Source organism: Mus pahari, chromosome 1 (assembly GCF_900095145.1).
Source record: "Mus pahari chromosome 1, PAHARI_EIJ_v1.1, whole genome shotgun sequence".
NCBI lineage: Eukaryota > Metazoa > Chordata > Mammalia > Rodentia > Muridae > Mus > Mus pahari.
The window spans coordinates 104526972-104546149 of NC_034590.1; the positions used below are offsets into that span (position 1 = coordinate 104526972).

Sequence of the window (19178 nt, forward strand, 5' to 3'; positions counted from 1 at the left end):
AACTGATCTCTGGCCCCAGGTATTATCCAGAGATAATCCAGAGATTATCCTAACTGATGGATTAATGAGTCTTCTTGCCTTTCCAATATTTGTGTTCTAATTTTTGGTTTTTGGTTTTGTTTGTTTTTTGTTTTGGGGGATCTTTTTTTGCAATGACTGTAGTTTACATTTTATATGCTGACCTTGAACTTTGTACTTCTTTTTTAATTTTTATCATACTATTTTAATTATATAATTATATAGTAATTTTTATTGTTCGGGTTTGCTGTTTTATACATGTATGTGATTTTTGAAGTATTCATCCCCACTGTTCCCTTTGTCCCCTCATCCTTCTGCTAACCCCCTTCTCCCTCCCCACACTTTCATGCCCTTTTTTCTCTTCGGGGTTACCCAGGGAGTTTCATTAAGGCTCTTCCCGAAGCCTGAGTGAGGGTTATGTGCACCTTGCCCATAGCTGTATCCCTGAAGATGTTTCTTCCTCCTCTAGCAACCAAACTACACGTTCATGTTTAAGTATAGTCAGTGACACCTCTGAAGTGACAGAGGTTGACCTTTAACCTGGTCCCATCTCGTTCCATGCCATTTGCCTTGATCCTCAGGAAGGAAGGAAAGATGGGCTTCAGGAAGAGTGAGGTTCTTCATAGTGCTTGCTTGAGAGCCTGCAGTCTCTCTCAGGTGTGTGCCCAGACTTTACTGTTCCATCCCAGAGCGGTGAACTCTCCTGACAGTGTCTGTCATTATTCTCTAAATAAGATGAGTCCAGCAAAGAAACTTTTGATTCAGGATACCGAGAAGGAAGCTAACTGAGCAGGAACCGCCCCCCCCCCCATCTTGTCACTCACTAATGTGAACATATAACTAACACCCAAGTGTTTCAAAGCTTGCTTGTCAGCAGCAAACATCAATTTGGGCTTGAGAACAGGCAGGAGACCAAACAGAAGCCATGACCTTGGCCATGCTGGACTCTTCCTGCTGTGGGTCTTCAGGGTTCAGGCCTGCCTGCCAATGGCACTGTGCAGGCTGTCACTCTCCAAACTCGCAGCAGCCTGTCATGATTTCCCAGGATATACACAGCCTCTTTTCCACATTGCTTCCTGTTTTCTTCTTTTTTTTTTTCCAGTGGGCTCAGGTTTGGGAATATGTTGGCAGGCACATGCAGCCAGTTCTGCCAAGAAAATAAAAATAGAAGTCGGATCAGATGTGTTCCTCACCTTAGAATTAGTCACCTGTCACTCCACCAGTGCAGTTTGTGGTCTTTGGGGAGGGAGGGGTATCTCACACAGAGGTGTCCAGAAGCCCCAGGGCACAGATCAGAGTCTCCTTGCTCAGTGTGGTAACAAATGCAGACCCAGGCCTGCTGGGTGGGACAGGGCAACTAACCCTTTTCCTTGCAGAACCCAGCATGTCAAAGAGAATATCAAAAGCATACTCTTTCAAAAGAGAAGTGGAGAAAACGTGTTCATTTACAGGACTCTCCAGTTATTTATGAGTGCAACTTGGAGGCGGCCTTCAGGGCCACCTTGTTTCCCTCTCTCTTGGTTCCTTCATCCATTTTTGTTTATTATATCCAGTTCTCAGGAACCAGCGCATGCTCCCTGATGCCATCTGACTGAAACAAAAAATGCTCAGTGCAAGACCTTTCTTTGGCCTCATTTGGCTTGGGCTATTTTTCCTGTGAGGCCCCCTTTCACTGTATTTTGGGGAATATGCAAACTGGCTGCTTTTCATTAAACCCAGATACTACACCATCGATCCTAGCTGGAGGTGATGGAAAGTTCTCTGTCCTGTGGTCCTTCTGTGTGCACAACTTTCCTACCATAAGACCCTGTTCGGTGGTGGGAGTCTTGAACATCAGAAGGGTCAACGCGAAAGCCTGCCTTTCAGAGGAAGCCAGGTGCCACTCTCAGAGGACTTAGTGCTACCTCCTGTCACTAGAATAGACACTCCAGGGAGGTCTTGTGGGGCAGGAGTTAGAGAATACAACTAGGGGACCTAAGAAACAATCTTTTACTTTGCACTATGGTTATTAGAGTCTCAGTTACTTTTCTGTTGCTGTGATAAAGCACAATGACCAAAACAAAAGCAACTTACAGAAGAAAGGATCTATGTTATCTTAAGGTGTGTGTGTGTGTGTGTGTGTGTGTGAGAGAGAGAGAGAGAGAGAGAGAGAGAGAGAGAGAGAGAGAGAGAGAGAGAACATACTGTAAAGGAGGAAAGGCAGCAGGCTGCTGGAGCTGGAAGCAGAGAAAAGTGGAGCAAGGCTAGAAACTCTCAAGGCCCGCCCCCAGTGACGTACTTCCTCCCTCAAGGCCACACCTCCTGAAGGTTCTTTAACTTTCCCAAACACAGCTGTTGTCTAGGGACCAAGCATTCAAAAACCCAAACTAGAACAGGTCTCATTCAAACCACAGTCATCTTGTTCTGCCTTTTTCTCCAAAGGAAAAGAAAACCTTGACCCTCATTGACCCACATCCAGTTCCATCATTAGACTTCAGCCAGATGTGCGTCAGGAGAAACCCAAAATCTGTATGTCTAAAGTAATTCAGTTAATACGAGCGTCCGATAGCCCTGCCCAACTTACTAACTCAGGAACTGTGGACTTGTGACGGTTCCATCCCCAGGGGTATCAGGCTACCTCAGCCAGGTGTGCTTTCTGTGCCAAAGGGAAGTATGGTGATCCCTGAAGTCACAGCTCTTATTTTCTCGTAGCTTAGTTTTCCGGTGGCTGCCCCAGCAACCGTTTGCTCTGCATTGTATGTTCCTCCCAGCTTGGAACAATAAAAGCCGAGAGTGACAGACAGAACTTTATGACACTGAAATTACAGTTGATGAACAACTTGCTGTCATGATCTCCTGCTTTCTGAAGCATTGGCTCTGACATCTTTTAGGCATAATACAAGGAAAATGTCACCTGAGAAATTGAATATAATGGCATTTTCAGGGGACCACTTTGCGGCGCTTGCACGCCTCCCAGAAGTGTTAAGCATTAAGGGAAATGGGCAGAATCACACCATTGTCGCTTCAGACAAGATAGTATCTATTTAGCAAAGGTTGAAAATTCGGATTCTAATTAAATTCAGGTTCCTTATCAGAGATTACATTTTTGTACCTGTGTCCACTCAGTTAAAAACATCTTTTGGCCTATGAGGACGTTCTACTTTCTTATGTATGGTTATTTATAATAGACACATTCACTTAATGATTCCGGACAGAAATCTGCATTTGTTGAGCTATAAAGAAAACCAAATTCTGTATTGTGTTTCCTGATTGTGTCTAAGTATTAGTAAGATTAATTAACTCCAGATCAGCTGCTAGTGTTAATAAGAAAATGCCACAAATAATTCAGTCAGGCGTATCATTTCTCATGCACCCTCCTGTTTTGTGCTGGAACGAGACAGTGCTAGTTAGAGTGCAGTGGCTTGAAGAGAAAGGGAGCATTCTGCAATGAAGGATGAGAGACAGCTGACTGCAAGCACCACCCCTGCCTCCTCATGTCCCCTCAGGAGGCTGGTGTATTAGTCAGCATTCTAAGGGAACAGAACTACTAAAGTGTGTGTGTGTGTGTGTGTGTGTGTGTGTGTGTGTGTGTGTGTGTGTGTGTGTGTGTGTGTGTGTGTGTGTGTGTGTGAGTGTGTGTGTGTGTGTGTGTGTTAGAATGGCTAACAGGCTGTGGTCCAGGTAGTCCTACAACGGCTATCTCATGACATAAAGGCCAAGAGTCCCATAGTTGTTCACTCTATGAAACGAGGTGTCTAAGCAGTCCCATAAGTTGTGCTGGCATCCCAAGGAGGACCTAGAGAGCTATTGGTCTTCAGTCTATGTTGGAATCCCAAATAAGTAGATTCTAATAACAGCAGAGGAATGCCCCAGCAACAGGATGGATGGAACTTGCCAGCAAGAGTGAGGGCGGGCAGGCAAAAGCAAAAGCTTCCTCCTTAGGCATCCTTTTATATAGGCTGCCAATATTAGGTATAGCCTAGATTTAGGCTGGGTCCTCCTACCTCTAATAAGCCAATTAAAAAAAAAATCCATTGCAGGTGTTCCCAACTGCTTGAGTTTGTAGCTGATTCTAGATGTTGTTGGTTGACAACAGAGATTAGCTATCACAGCCTGCTTGCCTCTGAGTAGAAAGGCTCCTGGAAGCCTCACTCTTGCACACTGGCAGGGGCACTAGCTAGGTCTTGCCACTGCTTTCTCCCCTTGCCTTCCATGGCTCTCATCAAGTCCTATGCACACTCATCTCTGCCATTCCCCAAGCATCCTGAATTCAGGGATAGGAAAGTCAAAGTAGGCTTGGTAAGCTCAGTTAGCCACTGAGCCCGAGGAAACCACTTCCCAGTGCAGAGAATGCAAACGTGCTCCACCGCATCTTTGCTTTTTATTATTTTAAATTCTGAGGATCAAACCCAGGTCTCCATGCTTGCAAGGCAGCCCCTTTACCTCCTAGGATCAACAAAGTTGTTCTTTGCATAAATGTCTGCAGCAGCCCCAGGTAGTATGCTCTGTTCTTGCTGCAGTCCCATGTGCCAGTGGGGGCTCTGTGTGCTCTGACTGCAGTCATTCAGAAGTTACAGGGTGGACCACATCTCTCCATGCCACCTTGGAGGCAGAAAACCTTGGAGACCCACACTCTCCCTGTCTCAGCTCCTATGCATGTCAGATGGGGCTATCCCAACCCCAGTTCCCTTCTCTGTCTGAGTAGCAGACAATGATCATGTCTTTCATTTATGTCCTACAACTAACTTCTTGTGAAACCACCTTATCTGGTCAATATATAGGGAGATCTTTTCTCAAAATAAATATCCAAACAACCTCTCTATAAGAACAATAGTAAATAGAATAGTACGTAGTATCACAAAGCACATTGAAGGAACTGTGCCCACAGGTGACAAGTTTTTAAAGTACTGCTTTTTATTATTACTGTATGTGGGAGCATGATATGCGGGAGGGGGACATGCCAGGGCATATGTGTGGAAATGAGAGGATAACCCAGTAGGGCTGGTTCTTTCTTCCTACCTTTATGTGGGTTCCAGGATCATATTTGGAGCTTGGTGGCAAATACCTTTACCTACTGTGCCATCTTGCTGACCGGAAATACACGTAGAGGATAGTGTCTCATTGCTAGATCATGATTGAACTCTTGAATTCTATCCACATTTTCTCCCTTCTGTGTGTATGTTGGTGTGATGTGCATATGTGTATGGAGACCAGAGGTTCACTTTAAGTGTCATCTCTTCATGCCCTCTACTTTATTTACTGAGGCAGGGTCTCTCACTGAGTTCAGAGGTTACTGTGTAGGCTAGCCTGGCTCTCCATGCTGCCCCAGTCTCTGCCTCTCTCTCATGCATGGGATTCCTGAGCACTGCCGTGCCTCCCCAGCTTTTATGGGGCTGTTGGGTTCTGGACTCCAGTCCACATCCTTACATGGCAGATGTTTTCTCCACTGAACCATCCCCTCAACCCTCAGTCCACACACGACTTAAAGTACTCAAAATCCTTATCAGTAAGATTGAGTTCACAACCATAGAAACTCCATTCAGTATCCCAGGGTCTGTGTTGCTGTGTTCTGTGTCCTCGGACGCCTTTTGATAATTCCACCCCTTCTTTTTAAAATAATAGATGTTGCATTTCTTGATTGAAAGGTCAACACAAGATAAAATTCATCCCAGAAATGGTTGGCCCAATATTGGAAATGACATTGATTCCTGAGACAGAGCTTCGAAAAGCCACCCTCCCCATCTTCTTCGACATGATGCAGTGTGAATTCCACTCCACCCGGAGCTTTCAAATGGTAAGAGTCTAATGTGTAAAGAATGTGAAGACTGGTGGGACAGACAAACAAACAAACAAACAAAAGACACAGGCGATTCCAGAGATAAAGGTGACACACACAAAAACAATTCTCCACAGCTCAAAGAAAACACTATGACCATCCTTATTTAAGAATCTGTTGTCTTCTGTCTTCCTGGTTGGGAAAGGGGGGGCGTTTGGTTTCTAGCTCTCTCCTACTGGCTTTTATAAGGACTTTACATCAAATCACAGACTAAAGCCCCTTGAGACTGGAAAAGGAGCTTGATGGGTTTAGAGCATCTGCTGTGCAAACAGGAAGATCTGAATTTGAATCACCAGCATCCATGTTAAAAAAAAAAAAAAAAAACCTAGCATAGGCATGCATACAAGTGTTGGGGGATAGGTCATAGGGCGTAGGTCACAAGGCTGTAGCAGTACATGGGTCATAGGAGCTTGCCAGCTGGCCAACCTAGCCGAAGGGGTAAGCTTTGGGTTCAGTGAGATGTTCTGTCTCAGGGAATAAAGTAGAGACTGAGAACAGGACACTCAGCATCCTTTGGCTTCTGCTGATGGGCTCTGCACTCACACACACACACACACACACACACACACACACGAGTGGGTGCACACATAAACTGTGTGTGTGTGTGTGTGTGTGTGTGTGTGTGTGTGTGTCTTTTTAAATCTTATTTTAATGGGGATGGAACAGTTCAGGAAGCACATTGACTCCTTTCTTGCCCTTGGCTGCTTAGTTTGCCCTACCAATGAATGTACCACGCACCTGCTCACTCACATCACTTGAATTCATATTGAATGTTTCCTCAGTGTACACACTCAGAAATGCAATTTTAGAATCAAAATGCTTTTGTACCGTTTGACATTATTGCCAAATTGTTTGATATTATTGCTATAAGCTTTGACCTGCCTCCACTGCGGCTGCCTCAAAAGCCTGACTCCAGTGTCACTCCAGGCTTGCCGAAACTATAAATTATAATCTAAAATACTTTTTCCCAGGCATAAAATTCATCACACTTTTGAATTTCGTATGAATCAAGCACAAAGAAAGACTTGTGAAAACTGCTATTAAATTTAAAACCTCAGATAAATGGAGAAAAGGTATTTATATAGATAAATGTCACAAGCCCAGAAAACTAAAATCATAAGCCTTGAAGACCATTAATACCATTTCTCATTTTTAAACGTAAACTTTGGGTCAAAGTAAAGGTCAAGGGTAGGTTAAATGAAGATGAATGGGTGGGGGAGGGGTAGGTCTGCATGTCCTCTCCCTCCTTTCTGTCTTTGTACCCAGTTGCTGTATTATGGAGGTTTCTAAATATCTTACAATAACCTTCTAAGGAGGTGCTTCTGATCTCCCTCAGGTCTAATGGAAAATGGGATGGAGTCAATGGGAGTCATAGGAGCAGGCGCCAGTGTAAACACTCCTTTGGGGCATTCAGACTCTGTCCTTGGTTTTTTGCACAGAGCCAAAGTTCCTGAGTCATCCCACAAAGAGGCGAGGCTCACCCCATCCCAGCTCATGCTCTATAAGCATTTCACCGACTTAAAACACACCTCTCTTGAATGTAGGCAAATAAAAACACAGCCCCGAACAAGCAGATCCACAAATGAGATGGTACGGGGCTAAGCATGGCTTCATACTCCTCAGGCACGTTGCTTAAATCTCACTGGCTGTCTTCCACTTGTGTGGAGATGCTGGGTTGCCTGCGTTGACAACTCTCTAAGTGAAGCAAATCAGAAGACAGAAAACCGTAAAGCTTGTAGAAGCAGTCTTGTGATTACCAGCTTTCCCTCCCCGCCAGAACAAATACCCCAGATAATCTATTGATTAAGAGAAGGGGTTTGCTTTGGCTCCTGTTTGAGAGAGTTTCACTGTCACCAGCTGCCCCATCTAGGGTCTTTGGGAAGGCCCTTGATCGCAGCAGGACTGGAGCAAAGCCATCCATCCCAGGACCAGGGGGAGCTGAGACTATGCTCTTCCTCAGAGGTGCACCTATTAATCTACTTGGCCTAGACACCTCCCACACTAAAGGTTTCCTGGAGACCGGGCCTCTGTCACATGGGACTTTGAGGGCATACTAGTAAAGCCCACTGTAGCTGTTCTCTTCTGTGTCAGTCTGTTACTCAGGGTTGGGAGAAAAAAAAAATCAATTACCTCTGCTTCTCAGGAAGATGCCCTGCCCAAACCTCCCCATCACCCATTTCTCTGACAGTATCCTGGCCACTTGGTTTTCTGGTATAAGGCAGTTACTTTGGCTTTGCTTGCCTTCTCTGCCTCCTGACTACAGTCATTTGAGAAGTCTCACCTTGCCCTTTCTCAGCTCCAACCTCCACCCTGTTCCCCCATACCAAGGCTCTCCTGGACCACAGCACTTATCCATTGACTTCTTCCACCCTTCTAGCGCTTTCCTGCTTCCGCTCTGGCGAGTCAGCTTGTTCTCTTAGAGCAGAAGCCATGGTCCTGCTTCCTTACTGGCAATCTCTGCAGATATATCCTGACTGGGTGCGTGCTCAGCCACCAGGACGCAGCTGGCTCAGCCTGCCTCTCCATCCAGGAGCTGCAGGGTTAGGGATGCTTGGCTGCTGTTTAACTAATCCACCACAAATGCAATTATCTAACCTGATTAGTCACATCAGTGAGGGCTTAAATTGCCTCCACTTTTATAGCAGATGCACAAACCTAATGGAGTGAGGGGAAGGCATTAGGGTTTTTTGTTTCTCAGCAGCTTTAGTGTTTTGGTCACAGGACACAGCATCTTCTAAAGATTGCGCTTCCACAGTAGAGAAGTTGATACGTTGATGTTCCCAAAATATGCATTGTGGCCAGGTTATCTTGATCACTTGTAATTGGAGTATGGAGGCAACCTCTTGGGTTCAGGGGGAAACCTCCATTTTACTCAAAATTAAATGGCATCTAACCATGACTGGAGTTTTAGAAGCATGTGCTACAAATTGGTTTTCCCAAAGTTGCCTGGAGTTGTTGCCCTTGCACGCCCCCACCCCCCTGCCACAATGGCAATGTTATATTAGCATGTTCTTTTCAATGCCATTCCTGGGAGTGCAGAAAACTTTGAAAACCACTGTGTCCTTACCCTGTCCAGCCTCTCCAAGGTCCTTCCATTGGCTGGGCTCCTGTGGAAGGATGACATAGAGGTACCCATTCAAGAACCACAGCCCCCTGTAGCCTATGACATCCTTTTTAGAGCTGCATTCCTTACTTCACTTCACTGAGTCACCTTGATTTCTTCAGTTCTGGACAGATCTCACTAGAACCATGAAAGTCTACAGGGCCCAGGGATGTGGCTCAGTAGGTAGAGGGTTTAGCTGGCATGCACAAAGCCATGAGTTTGACTCCCAAGCACTGAATAAACATAGCATGGTGGTACATGTTTAACAAAGGAGGTGGAGGCAGGAGGATCAAAGTTTCAAGGTCATCCTCGCCTGCCTAGCGAATTTGAAGCTGGCCTAGAATACATGAAACCATGGCTCAAAAAACAGTCTAGGAAAAGTGAAGTAATGACAGGAAGGTCTGTAGTCTCAGGGTCTCTAATGCTAGCAAATGTATCCTGTTTGTAGCTAAGTTGTGCAGGGACTGGGCCCAAATGGGTGGGTCTGTGATCTAACATGAAGGATGTTAGACAAGGCAGAAGCATATGAAGTAAGAGGCAGCCTCAGGTCCTTTCAGAAATCCCTCCTGGCTATAGACGTGTATGTTCTTCTGGGCCAGGACAGCAGATCCGCAGCCCATTGGAAGGAAGACATGATGGTGGACAGGTTGCTTTCTCCCATCCTCAAATCTCTACTCTCGCTCTTCCTCCCTGCCTCACACCACCTTTGGACATGTCCTTTTCCTCCGTGGTTGTGGGTGCTACAAGTTGCAGAGGCAAGACCACATGTGAGAGTCTCATCCCAGAGGCCTTTCATGTGTCCCTGAGGTGGACCCTCCTGACCTTGTAGCAGCTGCCATTGACAGAGGGCCGACCCCGTCATGTCCCTGCCCTCTCTACATGAGTCTCCCCTCAGCAGAAACCCTTTTCTTTTCTTCTGCACCTGTTTCATCTCTGACTGTTATGAAGCTCTGCCTTTTTGATCCTCTCAGTCCTTTCTAAGACCCTCTCACGATCAGGTTATCCCACCTACCCACCTAAATCATGCGCTCCTACCCCCGCTCTGTGGGTTTCCTCTCTAGGCAGTCTCTGTCCGCCACCATTGTAACATATTACCTCAACTCAGCCCTGTTTTCATGCTTGTGTCTGAATCCTCCTTCCGCCCCATCCTACGGTAGTATGGGGGTAGTCTTCTTGCCCCGTTTGTCACCCACCTCCACACACCCAGCCTTGGTAAAGGGATGATGGACCATCTCTCGGCATTACCCTGACTTTTCCACTTCTTGACTAAGAGCCTTCCAGAGACACAGTCATCAGGATCACAGCCTCACGCTGTACTTTACTTCTAAAACATAAAAATGAAAGGGGAAAAAAACTCCACACTTTAAATTCTGCCCTGACATATTTTTTAAATAATTCCATTTGTTACTGCTTTGGAAATGCAGCCCTTACAGCTGAGAGAAGTGTAAGCAAATGGCCATGCAGACTGCATACCACTGATTTAAAAAAAAAAAATGCAGTGGAAAAGGTGAAATCATGTTCTCAATCATGGGGTCATTTCATGTCATCTTTGTGAGACTCAGTAAACTCCTCCACAACCTCCAGACACTCCCATTTAGTTGTAACAATAGAAACAGGAGTAATCCTGAGTTTCCGTTTGAATAATCTCCCCCTGCCACCCCTGCTGCAAATAGTTGAAAAAGCAAATAGTTAAATAGCCCAAGTGATTGAACTTGTTGGAACAATGTTGGAAGCGTCTGCCACTTGGTAAAAAAGCCAGTACAGTTTGTAGTCTAGTATGAGTGTAAGTCTGGTGGGAATCTTATCTTGTTTATTCTCCAATTCATTTGGGAGTTGTATTTGTTGACTTGTTTATTTGTGTTCTTTATTTCAAAAGAAAACATGGCCATATTGCTCTCAATGCTTCTGGAGGAACCATGGCATGCGGAGTAGATTTGATTTCATTGAATTCATTTCCAAAGGTGGTCTGCGAGATCTTGACAGCCAATACCTTTGACTCCAAGAGTTCTGATTAGATTGAATTCTGTCCTTTAATGCCTTCCAGCAAAGACACACTCAACCTCCCATGGTCTCCTTCAACTGAATCAAACTTGACTCTCTCTGAGGCCATTTTCTCAGAGTTCACTGTAATTGTGCTCAGCTAGAAGATCCTCTTCAGGCTGAGTTGTGTGTCTGCAAGGTATCTCAGCCAGTCGGCAGCTGAGTCTCCCTGCTCCGAGGGTACAGTGTTGGGGACTCTCAACTCATGAACAGGTCATAGGAGCTTCAAGGTCAGGGAGCTGCCTCCTTGATAGACAGGAGGAATATGATTTTTTCTTTTTTAGTATAGGATGAAATCCTAGAGATTAATTAAGTATGTAATTAAGTTTACACAGTGGTTAGGGAAGATAAATGTAATCTACATAAAAATATTAGTGTGTCTGAGCATGGGGATTAAAGGCCAAGTGACAGATTGAAAAATCTGTCACTGTTAGGATCTCATCAGGAGAGCTGGGAGACCGAGGCTTCTAAGCGCCGGCCTGTGTGTGCTGAGGCTTCTTCATGAACGCATTTTCCACTCGGGCTCAGTCAGCCATCTTCCTGTTTCTAATGGTAAAGCCCATGAGTGAGGTTGTATGGTTCCAGCAGACCCGCTAGCCCTGTGTGGAGGTGGATGAAACAAAAGAGGTGATTTCTTGCTGTGCTCTGAAACCAGGAAGTTGCCAAGCACCAGGCTCCTACCTTGCAGTGTCACCTGAACTTGTTTTCATGAGAACAGCAGGGGAAGGCAGAGCACTTTGGGCAAAGGGAAATATTCACTTGGCAACGCTTTTGCTACCAGACGCAGCAGGCTACACTCATAGGTTCACAAATTTCAACCAGATTGTGAAAAGCTCTTAGCCTTTGTTTGTATTATTTACATCCAGATCTCTGTGAAAAACAATCCTGGCTACATTACAGGCCTGATTTTTAATATATGTATAAGTATATTGTAATGATATCAGTAAGACTGGTAAGATGTCTCAGTGAGTAGAGACATGACACGCCCATGATTTTTAATAGCAGTAAACCTAACCCAAAATTATACATTTCAAATGAATTATCATAGGCTTTAAGATTATCCATGGCTGGAATCCCCACTTCGTAGTCTCTGAAATAGTAGTATTCAGTACCCATAGCTGACTTGGGCAGTAAGACTGGGAAGCAGTAGCTTTTTTCTTAGTTAATTGAATTCACAACATCAATGCCACTAAGGACAGTCCATCATGGCCAGTTGAAAAGCACCTTTCTGAATGCCTTTACTTGCTGATCTCTTACATTTGATATTCTCAGGAGGATGCTAATATCGAAGCCTTGAGATGCTCTACTCCATATTTTAAGTTGGCTACCCTGTGGATGTTTTTGTAGCAATATTTGTGATTCAGAAAAGAGAAGAAAATATAATGATTCTGCTTGTTCCATCAGTGAGCCTCCACCACCATTTGAGTAGCACCATAAACACACGCTAATTTTATCCCAACCACAGAGCCCTGCTTGCTGCCTGTTACCATTGCAGGCTGACAAGGAACACAGTAAACACAGCCTTTATAAAAACCAGCCCTGCTCTATCAGCAAATGGACTGTCTCCAGTTTATTGGGATGGGGCCATTTAATTCTGATTATGATAACAGGTCACAGTACACTAACATATTGATCCTCATATGTTCTGTTTAAAAAAAAAAAAAAATGAATGAAGGCACAGAAACGAGAGGCCAGCCGAAGAGCCCGCTGCTGAAGACCTTGCTGATACATGGCAGAGTTGCCAGCTGTTTGTGCAAATGTTCAACCTCAGCCTGGAGGCTGGTAAATGTAGAGTCAGCTGTGCTGTGATGCACTTACAATTCAGCCGTTCTTTCTGGAAAACTTTAAATTCCTTCGTCAACTTCGATAAGCAGCATATTGACGGACCCAAGGCTTCCTTATCTCCTTGTGTGTGACAGCTAAGTTTATACACGCAAACATGTTATTTTCATAAAGTAGAACTCACATTCCAGTATCTTCTGAGTAAGGAACAATTTTAGATGTTTCTATGTATGTTTGCCAGTGTTAGAATAAGTCTTGTTTCTCTGAATTCTCTATACCTTCTCAGTTATAGTCCTCTTACACGTACATTTGAGTACTATGTCTGAATTACATTGCCGGGCTCTCTTTTCTGTCTCAACTACTTGTGAATCACACATGCCTGTCACTCCCATGATCTTTGACTTCTCAGTCCGTTTTCTCCTGAAAGATGGGCGTTCCTTGAAATGCCACCTAGGGGCTAATTGCAAGAGATCTCCCTTGTGTCCGGAGTCCAAAGTGAACGGCCCTTGAAGGAAACCTTTCTGTAAAGAGAGGTGTTGAGAGCTAGTAGCAAAAGGTGGTCATTTCACGGCGAATGCATTTTCCTTTTTGTGAGACTCTGTGTTGAAAAGGGGAAAGCTAAGTCTCTTCCTTCAATGGAACCATCTCTGTTTCTAAAAGCCTTGAACTTCTTAAGCCTGACCATCAAAAAGTGCTATTTATCTGGGAGGAGAGTGTGAGAGGGTCAGAGGCTGAGGAGATCATAAAGGCCAAGGTTGCTGGGAGGCTGCCAAGTCCTTAGTGCGGAGCAAGAAGCCCCCTCTTCCCCCACCCTAATTTATGTTTGTACAGCGGGATGAAAGTGAGGCTCTGAGGACTGCGTCATAGTAGGGACAGGAGAGCCTGTGGCAGCTCAGAGGCTCTTCCATGGGCCCTGCTTGCTGCTTCTCCAGAGCCTACCATTAGCTGCCACTGCCACAGTAACACTTCCCATGCCCCATGTCAGTGTCCCGTGTCTGATGTTGTGGCTCAACCATGTGACCACTTGGCTGGGCATGGCCTAGAGAGCCAGTTGTTTCAGTACCAACCAGTACCAATATGTCTTTGCTGACATATTGAGCTCTCCTGAGTTCTGTCTACTTGAGGCTCAGTTACTTGTATCCCTAGGTATAGATCACTGTAGAGGGCTTGCCTGACATACAAGAAGCCCTGGGTTCCATCCTCAACACTCCATAATACTCCATACCACTGCACTGATATAGTGACACCTGTCTGTAATCCCAACACTTGTGAGGTAGAGGCAGGAGAATCAGAAGTTCTTCCTCAGTTATATACTGACTTGAGATTCTATTTTTATACACATGACAGTCATCAAACAAATTTGCCATGCACAGGGGGCAACATATTTATTTCATGAGGTCAACTGTCTCAGGCTTATCTCTAAGCCTCAATATGGCAGTCAGGAAGAGAGGAGGCCTACTCTCACTTGGCTGTCATTCTCATAAGAACCTTGACATCATAGGGGCCCTGGGGATTGCTGCTGAGAACTGGGTATTTGGACATCTTTAAAGGGATCCTGTTCTTGCTTCTGGTCTTTGAATTCAGTTGCCCATTTCCCTCTGCTCACCTCCAATTGTTCAGAGTGTGGATGTCTCCATCTTTATACAAACCCATACTCTCCTAGTCCCTCCTGCCTACCAATACCCCAGGTTTGGTAACCTCAAGATTCTCTGTGACCTGGGTGTCATCTGGCTATCAGGGAAGGAAATGGGGAGAGATACTTGTTATTATGATGGTGTTTTATTTCCAATCTAATTGTCCCTAGAAACATGCTGGGAATTTCTCACTCCCTAGAATTTAGAGATTTTTTTTTTTTTAGAGATATAATCAGTTAACTCTGATGCTCACGGTGTTCAGCTCTAGGGAGTATATAGGATGAGCCTGGAAATGGACCATCTAAAGATGCCTGCTAATCTCTGCTTCTGGACTCTTCTGCTTTGCTTCCAATAATCTTGTTTGAAGTGGAGATCTGTCATGGAGTGGCAGTGAAGTGGTCCCGTGGATGTTTTCAGACTGCCCAGAACACTAACTTAGCAAACGAAATGCCACCTACTCCTTCCCAGGAATCGACACCCTCTTCCACTTTACTGCTTGTCTGTAGAGATAAAGTCGGGTACCTCATTCCATTCTGTCTCCTACAATTGACTTGACTTGACTTTCCTTATGTGGCTCTTATTCCTGACTGAAATACATGCATTCTGGCTTCATTAACTGCGAGTGGAAGCAAAGGTTCTCTCTGAGGCTAAGAGTCACTGGATGTCTGTAAGGGCTCAGGGACAGCATCTCTGAAATGAAATCATGTTTCAAAGGCAGAGGGTAACCACCCAGCAGTGACCTCAAAGACGTAAATGTGACTGAGATCCACATTGTCAAATGGAATATCTGTCGTGCTAATTATTTATACTTCCTCTGTTTAATTATAGTTTGAAAATGAGATCATCACTAAGTTGGATCATGAAGTGGAAGGAGGCAGAGGAGACGAGCAATACAAAGTGTTATTTGATAAAATGTAAGTGTTGATTCATGGTGGGATTTATGTCAGGAGAGAGACGGAGAGACTTGTAATTAGACTACAATGAACTTTGTAGCCCAGAAATAATTAAAATGTGTTAATAATGGGAAATATTTTAAACCGTGCCTCGAGTTTCTTTCTTGGAGTGTGATTAACAAGGTGTATGTAATTATTTTTTCAGCCTCCTGGAGCACTGCAGGAAGCATAAATACCTCGCCAAGACAGGAGAAACTTTTGTGAAGCTCGTGGTGCGGTTGATGGAGAGGCTCCTGGACTACAGGACCATCATGCATGACGAAAACAAAGACAATCGTATGAGCTGCACAGTCAACGTGCTGGTGAGCGAAACCTTAATTAAACCTTCTATCTTCACAGCATGCTGCCTGCAAACAGCCAGGGCATTCTGGAGCCCAGGGGACAGCTGACCTTAGAACACTCCACAGCACAGCATAGCTTCCTCCTGCCAGGGGTGGGGGTGGGAGGTCCTCTCTGGTGCTGGGAAGGAAGGGCAGAGAATCTCCTGCATATCTGAGAGCTTGACTCCCTTCTGAATGTTTCGCAATGTCCCTGCCGCGGCTGAGGGTGGCAAGCCATCTAGTTTCATAGCCAAAGTTGCACCTTGTGAATTCCAGATAGGAAGACTCTACCTTTATTAGATCAGAGTCATGGACTATAGTGAGTGTTCTGAATGGTAGCATCCAAAAGATATATTTATCCTTAGTCCTGAGAATATGACTCTTTTTGGTAAAAGGCATCTCTCCAGATGAGACCCAGATAGCTCAGTTGGTAAAGTGCTTGCCTTCCTAACCTGAAGCCCTGAGTTCAACCCTCTAAAGCATATATAAAAATAACCCAAGCATGGTGGCTCATAATCCCAGCACTGGTGAAGCAGACAGTTGGAAAGTTGTATTCTCGGGTCTCAGTGGGCAGTTAGCATAGCCCACTGAGTAAGCTCCAGGTCAATGGGAGACTCCATCTCCCAAAAATCAAAAACAGAAAACAAGCTGAGGATTGACTGACAGCTTTGTTCTTCCTCTTACACTCACGCATGCATGTACACCATACACACACACACACACACACACACACACACACACACACACTTATACTCACACATACATGTGAGTATACACACACATGCACACTGAAACTTGAGATGAGATTAGCCTGGGATGCCTAGGTGGATAAGGGTTAAATCTATTCAAAAGATTTCTTAAACAAGGGAAAAGAAGTTGTGTGTGGCAGTGTACTTAGAGAATGGAGGCATGAAAATCATGAGAGTTCAAGGCCAGCCTCAGCTATATAGCTTATTTGAGACCAGTGTGGGCTGTGTAAAACCCTGTCTCAATTTACCACCCACCAAAAGGAAAGCAGACACAGACATCGAAGAGAAGCCAGGTGGACAGGGGGTAGCAATTAGAGTGACAAATACAGCATCTACAGAACTCCGGGAATCTCTAGAAGCTAGATGGGTCAAGAAATGAGTCTTCCCTAGATCCTTCACAGAGAATGCAAGGCCCTAACAGACACCTTGACTTTAGAACTTTATGACTATGAGGATGTCTTTGTATGGTTTGAAGCCACCCAGTCTATGGTCATTTGTGAGAGCACCACAGAACAATAGTGCAGGACAGCACAGATGGAGGGTGGCAAGATGAATTTGGTTATGCTTGACCTTGCATGTTCCTAGTATGACTATGATGCTATTAGGTTTGTTGGCACCATTCCTGGTGCACTTCCTTGTAAAAATGCATCTGGGAAGAGCAGGAGGACCAGTGTGCTTTTAGAAAGCTTGACAACACACAAGCTCAAGTCCAAGGAGTGGCTGGGCTGGCCAACCTCATGCCTCTCTATATGAATGTACTTCCCAATACTGGCTTCAGGGCTCTCTGCATTTTCGTGCACTTTTGCCCCCATAAGGAACCATAATGGCTGACTATTCTCTGCTTCCCACAGCTGTCTCTAGGCAGAAATGCAAGACAGTACTATTCCTACCATGCCTAACTTCCTTCACTATTCGTCCCGGTCACTGGCCTTGTGATTTCAGGCTATGACCCAGTCATTGAGTCACGCATGTAAGCACTTGGCCTTCACTTCCATATCTGCCATTCGTGTGACTTGCAGGTACTTTGAGGTCACCAGAATGGACTTTTGTGTCAGGAGAAATGTGATAAAGTATTCATTCTTTAAGGAGTTACCAAAGGGGTTGGAGAGATGGCCCAGTGAGTAATGTCACTTGCTGAGTGACCATCAGACATGGAGTTTGCATCCTAGTGTCAACAAAACCTCAGGCAGAGTGGCATATGTGCCTATAAGTACAGCACTGTAAGGGACAGAGACAGGAGGATCTCTGGGCCTTATTGACTACCAACATAGTTATGGGTTCAGTAAGAGGTGCTGTCTCAGTGTGATAGAGAACAGTAAACCTGACATTCTCCTCTGGCCTCTGAACACATTCATGAGTGCACACACACACCACACACTAACACACAGTCACACAGAACACACACACACACTAACTCACACATAGTCACACACATGTACACACTCACATACATATACTTTCACACACATACTACACACTCATACACACTAACTCACACACACCACGCATACTCACACACGTACTCACATATACCATACACTCATATAATCGTACATTCATTAAGGAAAATCAGAAGGAGCTGGAGAAATGTTCAAAGGTTAAGAGTGAGTATTGCTCCCGCAGAGGACCTGAGTTCAGTTCTCAGCACACATATCAGCAATCTTTGAGCTTTCTGTAACTCCAGCACGAGGGGACCCAGTGCCCTCTTCCAGCCTCTAAGGATACTCATACAAGGGTGCAGGCATACATACATTCATATAAATAAATAATAAAGTCAATCTTAAAAACAGAAAGAAAAAAACTTAGATATTTCAATAAGAAAAATTATCAGAAGCAGTCATTTTACTCTCTGCTTCTCTGTGCATCAATGTAGTCTCTGTCTTGCCATGAGGAATGTCTTCTAAAAGTCCTGGTACAGCACAGCCCGTCTGCTGTCTGGACAAGCTGTTATGACTGATGGCAAACATTCTGATAATGAGTTTTCCCTTCCATAAACATGGAGACCTATGATGTTTGTCAGTTGGAGAATCATTTTTAAAAATAAGTTAGTTTAAAAGAAAAAGAATGACTATGTCAGTCTTTGTTGAGTTTCTGGGTTCCAGCAGATGGCCCTTCTCCCATGCATATGTGACAGCATTCTTTAGCTCTAATGGGTTACCTCCAAGAAACATAAGACTTAAAGTTAAGAGGAGGACATTTTGGGAAGAGTTCAAAGGGGAAAATGGTCAATGGCTATGTTCATGTTTCATTGTATGCAAGAATGAAATTCTTATGAAAAAGAAAAAAAACTGATATAGAAAATAAAATGACTCTCATGCTTCCATCCTACAGACCCATATGAGTTGACTCCTGTGCCTCTGTAGCATCCTATGCATAACCTAAGGTATAGAAAGTAGTCCACAGGGAGGAGAAACATCACTAGGAGGAAAGGGTAAGGCAGGGTCTCATGGTGTCACTCAGACTGATCCGAGAGTCTCTATATAGCCTGTGCTGGCCCAAACTTGTGATTCTTCTGCCTCAGCCTCCCAGTGCACATGTACACGGCCACGCTCACCAGAAGTATGACTTTGGTATAAATGTTGAGTCAGATGATATTTTGAAGTAGAAATGGCCCACTTACTGGAAATCACAAACTAACTTTTCTCCACCAGGGTATGTGCACAGGAGCTTTCTTCTTTCAGGTTTCCGTCCTTCCTTCCTTCCTTCCTTCCTTCCTTCCTTCCTTCCTTCCTTCCTTCCTTCCTTCCTTCCTTCCTTCTTTTTT

At 44.7% G+C, this 19178-nt stretch overlaps 1 protein-coding gene across 2 annotated transcripts in view; it reads left to right on the plus strand.

Annotated features, from left to right (window-relative positions):
- The window catches only part of Dock1 (dedicator of cytokinesis 1), a 503515-nt gene that overhangs the window by 423875 nt on the left and 60462 nt on the right, over nucleotides 1-19178 (plus strand). For both annotated transcript variants that reach the window (XM_021220215.2, XM_021220207.2), the window contains exons 33-35: nucleotides 5643-5791; nucleotides 15221-15306; nucleotides 15491-15647. In XM_021220215.2, coding sequence (XP_021075874.1) covers nucleotides 5643-5791; nucleotides 15221-15306; nucleotides 15491-15647 — 392 coding nt within the window. The remainder of the gene's footprint in view (nucleotides 1-5642; nucleotides 5792-15220; nucleotides 15307-15490; nucleotides 15648-19178) is intronic.